This window comes from Callospermophilus lateralis, chromosome 12 (assembly GCF_048772815.1).
Source record: "Callospermophilus lateralis isolate mCalLat2 chromosome 12, mCalLat2.hap1, whole genome shotgun sequence".
NCBI classification, from domain to species: Eukaryota; Metazoa; Chordata; class Mammalia; order Rodentia; family Sciuridae; genus Callospermophilus; species Callospermophilus lateralis.
In genome coordinates, this window is record NC_135316.1 from 51921816 (window position 1) to 51928735 (window position 6920).

The window sequence follows — 6920 nt, forward strand, 5'->3', positions numbered from 1 at the left end:
ATAACTTTCTTATGTTCATTTATGAATACAGGGTCAGTGAAACTCCATATCATGTGGAACCACAAGAATGGAATCATAAGTTATACTCCTCATATGTATAATATGTTGAAATATACTCTGTGGTCATTTGTATTTAAACAGAACAAAAAAATTATGCTAATTGTACCATACTAATTAGTGGGGGATATTAAAGACAGGGAAAACTGTGTGAGAGGAGGAGAGGGTGATTGGGAGTCTCTGAACTTTTTGTTTAATTTTGCTGTGAAACCTAAAACATAAAATAAATTCCATTTTTAAATAGAAAAAAATACCTTGACAAAGAGAGACCATACTCACATAACTTTATTACAGTATAATTCTAAAATTGTTCTATTTTATCATTATCATAATTGTTATTCTCTTACCATACCTAATTTACAAACTAAATTTAATACATATATAGGACATAACATAATCTATGTGTAATTTGGTACAATATACAATTGAGGCATCCCACTGGGGGTCTTAGAACATATCCATTGTGAATGTTGAGGAACTATTCTAATTTTTCTCCTTGAGATCAGTATTAAACTTTTTATTGATAATGTATTAAACCTTTTTAATCATCATTTTATTAATCTCTGTGCATGTCCTCATGTTCAACATGCAAATGATAACTTATGCTATTCTTTCTTTTTTTACAAACTGAAATATTCTTTAATTAATGTATATTTGAACATGAAATATGACCACTTTTTTAAAAGTCAATTTCATGTTTGAACAATTTCAGAAAAATAAATTTGGCTGTTTATTTCTTTTAGTGATTTCTGTTATTGACCTTTTTGTCCTTAGTATAACATTCGCTTTGGACCTGAGTTACCTCAGCTCCTCCAAGAGGCACCAAGGACAGAGTCTTCATTTAGCAAATGTTTCCTTAACATTTTAATCTTAACATTTTAAATCTTAACATTTTAAAAGTTAATCTTTAAAATAAAAATCCTCTTAATCCCTAACCCCTTTCCCCATCATGAATTTACAAGTTTAATACAAGTTAAGTATATAAGTAAATTTGTCCTTTTCTTAATAAAACACTTAAACTTTATAGAATTACCAGTTTCAAAAATGTACTAAAAGAAACTAAAGTAGCAGTCATTTTACTCCTATTAACATAGGAGTAAACGTAGTATGGTATCTGAGCTTTGATTAGCATCAACCTTCAGCTGTTCCCTCAGCATCCTGGCTACATGGCCTCTCAATTGCTCTTTTCTTGTCCTTGATAATGCCTATATTCTGGCTTCAGCTCCCATGTGTTTTTGTGAATCCCTTTCATATTGTAAATTCCAATTTCTTTCAAGATGTCCTTTAGGTATCCCACGGGTTGTTTTGTGATGTCCACCAAGTCCTTAAGATTATAATACTGATGTTTCTCAAAGGCAGAAAACAGCGTGTCTAATACATGTTGTTTATCAGCCTTAACTCGCTTTCCATCATTTTTCTTTTTCCTCTGATATTCAATATTACATTGATGATCAGCAACAGGCTTGTAATTTGTTGTTACAGCTTTCTCCAGTTGTTGTGATACCCTTACAGGTTTGGAAGATTCTTCTATTTGCAATCTCTTTAATCTCATGTAGTTTTCACTGGCAACAGGTCGGCATTCGACTCTTTGTTCCACCTTTCCTTCTAATGAGAGTTTACCTGATGAGCTCTCAGAAAGTACTGTTAACATCTGTCCTTCAACACTTTGCAAGACAAACGGATGTTCTCTAGGAGCACTGACTGAGGCTGGTTTTCCACCAATATCATGAATATTTGCAAGATCCTCATTCAAAGTAAATGATACTTCAGTCTTTCCTTGATTCTTGGCAATCCTCAGTTTCCCAACTTCACCTCTTCCAGGGGCTTTTGCCCATTGCTGTGACAGATATTTAGGAACCTTGACTAGCCACATTCGGGTGTTCTGCTTGGCGCCGGTTAGGTCGAGTTCCTTTCTCTGAGCCATGGGTCTGTGGTGGGTGGAGGCGAGCAGCGGTCTTGGGACCTGGAGAGCCTATCAGTGAGGGTAAAAGCAAAGGAGAATGGCAGTGGAAGGTAGATGAGAAGGCGTGGCTCACTTGCAAGGATACCAGGAACCCACTACTCGGGATACTCAGACTGTCCTCACTCGATTTCTGTAAAAATAAATTTTAGACAGAAAATTTAATGAATATTTGTGATACTTAATTACTGCATTCATATAAACAAAGGAGAAGAATCCTTTTAGTAAGGCCGAACTTGGGGGCAACCTGCTCTGATTTCATAATTGATCAACAGAAGGTGATTCTTCATATACTCAGCATGAATGGGAAGGTGAATTATAGAATTTTCAGGTGGTAAACTTCAAAAGCATTATTAGAAAAAAGTACTAGATAACTTTATATGAAAGAAGTCTTAACACAGTTGTTACAGAGACATCCAGGAAACTTAAAATTCTTTGTATGACTTTGTCTTTTAGAATAGGTAGTACATATCCTGAAGTGGTGTTCACACACCTATGATCAAAGCTACTTGGGAGGCTGAGACAGGAGGATTGTGAATTTGAGGCCAGCCTAGGTAACTTAAAGGGATCCTGTCTAAAAATAAATAAATTAAAATAAAATAAGGGGGTGGGGAGAATATGCAGGGAGCCATTCTTGAACTGTTTCTGAACTAAAAAGAAGATGGAAGCCATTAGGCAAGAAAGTCTCAGTGGGAACTCTCAGTGGCAATCCTGCTGGCTTGAGACTGTCCTATACATGTGACTTCCTACCAAGTTCTAAGTTCAGCACTGCACTAGAGATGGCAGTGCCTGCTGGAGCCACACAGCTGCACAGCCTCTCAGAAATGGGTGTGGCTTTCCAAGATGCCAATCAACCTGTTTTCTGAAACACCACCTCTGCCACACCCAGAAGCAAGAGGACTCCTGCTGAGACCTTGTGCCTGACTTTAATGTACTTTCTCTTAAATAAAAAACCAGAGCCATTTTTAGTTGGTCAGTTCTAGCTTCTATATGGACTGGAGGAAAATCAAGAGCTCCATCTCCTTTAAATCTAATTTCTGGCTCTGACTCATTTCTTTACTAATTATTTCAGACTTCTTTTTTTTTTTCTCATGTGACTCACACCTTCTGAGCAGGAAACTACCCTGGCGGGGTGCTGGCTACTCTGCAATAAAAGAAGAAAATTCAATCTGGAATAAGTAGCAGGCAATTTTGCTGAGTAATAAAATACTTTTCTCCTCAATGATAATCACACTGCCCTAATTTTTTTTTTTTTTTTAGTTTTCCTTTATTTTATCATTTTCTACTGAAAATTGAACATTGGAGAATCCACTCATCTCTGTCTTCTAAATGCTCTATAAGCCCATGAACTTGTCTCCCAATGCAACCAAGCTAAGTCAAGTTACATTATATCTCACTTGAACACATCTCATAGCCAGCCTATTGTCTGTCTCTTTACGGCTGTTCTTACTCTACATTTTTTTTTCTTACTCTACATTTTACTGTTCTTCAGCCATATTGTGAAGAGTCTTCTAAAAAATGTAATTTGGGCTTTGTTATTCTTTTGGCAAGGACTGTCCTCAGCACAGCTGAGAAACACTCTAAATACTTATAATGACCTGGAAGATTTTATATTATTTGGTCTGTATCTTCCTCTTCAAATTAATCTTCTTGTGCTTTTCCTTTGCCCAGGCATTCTTGCCATATGTAGGTCCTCTATGCAACTGGGGGCTTTTAGAGATGCTCATGCTACAACTGAAGTACTGTCCCTCTGTTCACATGTTTATTTGCTGAAGACATAGCAAGTGCAAGATTAAGTAAACTGAAATGATTTATTCTACCAACACCATGGTTATTTTTATCACTGAAAGTTCAACACACCAGCTTTTATAATTAAAGGATAATATTACCATGAATATGTATATCTGGATTGCTTAATACAGATGTTGTATTGTTCTTCAGTAATTAGAACTTTTAATTCTTTATATTTTTGCTGTTTTAATTGTATTGCTATTCTTTGGTATTATTAACAAACCATTTTAATTTTTATCATGACTCATAGAGAAGTTCTAACAGTAACACAAATGCAATTTTTAAGTTAAAAAATAATTATGTCTTTCGGTGTGTATGTATTTGAGTGTGTGTACTACTCTATTACCAGCCTTATTTTCTAAATGAAATAAGTAGAACTCCAAAAAGAATTACACTAATATCTAAAAAATAACCTTTAAATGAAAAGTATGTATGCATTATAAATTATATATGTAAGATTTGTGTATAATTTTATGCATAAAACCTTTGTAGGATCAAATTAGTGTTCTTTTTTGTTGTGATTTTTTAGTAAATATACATTGAAGCTTAAATAACCGTATGTAGAAAATATAAATTTTTCTTTTCACATTATGACTTTTTATTTTTAAATATTTCAATCAAATTTATACAATCATCCAATGAGCTCTTAATTCTCTATCAAGTAACTGCCATGATCATATTTATGATTGTTAGCATTACCCTAACAATAAATGTTGATATGTTTAACTTCAGGAACAAAAATTATATTTACTCTAGTGTTTGAGAAACAAATCATTAGAGTTTTCTAGCAGGCACTTGCTATTTCTTCAGCAAATTAACATGGAAATAAAGGATAGAGTAGTATCTCAGGATGGGAAAAAAATTCTCTGGAAGTTCAGTTTTACATCTCTCCTCTATTACATACTTTTTTGTTCTTTGTTTTTTGTTTGTTTTAGGCAATTTAATTTATACTCAGTAGTGATGTAGACTTAAGCGTTAGCAATTCCCAAACTGTTATATGTCAGATTTCAGTGTGTGTGTGTGTGTGTGTGTGTATGTGTGTGTAAATATACGCTTGAATATCTGTGGAAAATGTTTAGATTATATTGATAAAAATACTATGGTAACTGGTAGCTTTGCATGACTAAAGGCAAAATACCTTATATGCTGTCAAAAAGATAAAAAGGAAAGCCACATATTTTGAGGAGACCAACAAATAATTTTTTGCTCAAGGCCTCATTTCATATTATTTAGAAATAAATGTGTATTAGCCGGGGTTCTCTAGAGGAACAGAATCAATTGGAAGTATAATTATAAAAAGGGGATTTATTAGGTTGCCTTACCTGACTAGAAACTGGATAGTCCACACTGGCTGCAGGCTGGAGGCTGGAGGGCTAGAAGAACCAGAAACTGCACAGTCCAAGAAGCTGAGTATCACAGAAGAAAACAAGAACCCGTTCAAGAAGAATGGAGCTTGCATCTGCTGCTGCTTCTTTGTTCTTCCAACTTTTATTCTATCCAAGTCATCATCCCATTGGTCAGTGGTGCCTACACTTAGGGAGGGTCTCTATTTTGATTGGCTATCCCACAATCTAATCATTCTGAGACACGTCCTTATCTATACACCCATAAGCTTCTCAATCCTTGGCATTACTTAATTCAATTTAGTTGACAATTGAGATTAACTGCTGCAACATGTAGTGGTTACTTAGCCTTGAGGCATTTTATAGTCAAGAAATAAATATGGCACACAGGATGTAAGGGGAAAGAAGAGAGAATCTGTGTCTATAACAAAAGAAAATGAGCAGAAATGAAATTGAATTTTTGTTTTTATGGATGTACTTTATCCTTCTTTTTTTATATTGTATAGGTAGATTTTAAAGAGCTCCGCTTAGAGAATAAAGAAAGAATGGTTATAATTTTATCTAACTGGGAAGAGAAGGTCATTTTAGTTTTCTGAGAAAGTCACAGAACAGAATTTTAAAAAATTTACTAAGTGCTAATACAGCTTATTCTCTTAACTGTAGTTGGAAAACTTGACTATCTTACCATTTAGATATTAAAATAATAACACCAAGAATGCTGAGCTATAAAGTTTTTAAATGGCTTGTTCAGCAGCAGCAGTGTATAAAAATAGAGCTATTTTTAGGTCCTTTGGGTATAGTCTGAGAAGAGTAATAGCTGGGTCAAATGGTGGTTCCATTTCCAACTTTCCAAGGAATCTCCATACTGTTTCCAAATTGGCTGCACCAATTTGCAGTCACAAATTTGCAATGTATGAGTGTTCCTTTTTTCCCTGTATCCCCACCAGCACTTGTTGTTTGTCTTCACCTGGCTGCCTTTCTTACTGGAGTGAGATGTTATCTTAGGGTAGTTTTAATTTGCATTTCTCTGATTGCTAGAGATGATGAGCATTTTATGGTATATTTGTTGATTGATTGATTGTATATCCTCTTCTGAGAAGTATCTGTTCAGGTCCTTGGCCCATTTGTAGATTGAGTTATTTTGTTTTTTTGGTGTTTAGCTTTTTGAGTTCTTTGTATGCCCTAGAGATTAGAGCTCATTCTGATGTGTGAAGGGTAAAAATTTGTTCCCAGGATGTGGGCTCCCTATTCAGCTCACATATTATTTCTCTTGCTGAGAAAAAACTTTTAGTTTGAATTCATCCCATTTGTTGATTATTGGTTTTAATTCTTGTGCTATAGGTGTCTTATTAAGGAAATTGGGGCCTAGTCCCCTGTGATGGAGATTAAGACCTACTTTTTCTTCTATTAGACGCAGAGTCTCTGGTTTAATCCCTAGATCCTTGATCCATTTTGAGTTAACTTTTGTGCATGGTGAGAGATAGGGATTCAATTTCATTTTGTTGCATATGGATTTCTAGTTTTCCCAACACCATTTGTTGAAGATGCTATCCTTGCTCCAGTGAATGCTTTTAGCACTTTTGTCTAATATAAGGTAGTTGTAGTTTTGGGGTTAGTCTTTGTGTCCTCTATGCTGTACCATTGGTCCACCAGCCTGTTTTGGTGCCAGTACCATGCTGTTTTTGTTATTATTGCTCTGTAGTATAGTTTAAGATCTGGTATATGGATATCACCTGTTTCAGCCACATCAATGTTTATAGCAGCACAAT

At 34.9% G+C, this 6920-nt stretch overlaps 1 protein-coding gene across 3 annotated transcripts; it reads right to left on the minus strand.

Annotated features, from left to right (window-relative positions):
* Positions 1–1231: 1231 nt before the first annotated feature.
* Positions 1232–1981, minus strand: LOC143411737 (general transcription factor IIF subunit 2-like). 3 transcript variants are annotated; one of them, XM_076872621.2, is made up of 2 exons: positions 1922–1981; positions 1232–1828 (listed from the first exon to the last, which is right to left on the minus strand). In XM_076872621.2, the coding sequence occupies exons 1-2, from the start codon at positions 1979–1981 to the stop codon at positions 1232–1234; spliced, it is 657 nt and encodes a 218-aa protein (XP_076728736.1). The 3 variants fall into 3 exon arrangements, with proteins under 3 accessions (XP_076728736.1, XP_076728737.1, XP_076728735.1); XM_076872622.2 differs by having other exon boundaries at positions 1232–1597; positions 1823–1981; XM_076872620.2 differs by having other exon boundaries at positions 1232–1981.
* Between the last annotated feature and the right edge of the window lie 4939 nt (positions 1982–6920).

Excerpts from the sequence above, each read along its gene's own strand:
- LOC143411737 (XM_076872620.2), bottom strand. The coding sequence starts at position 1,981 with ATGGCTCAGAGAAAGGAACTCGACCTAACCGGCGCCAAGCAGAACACC.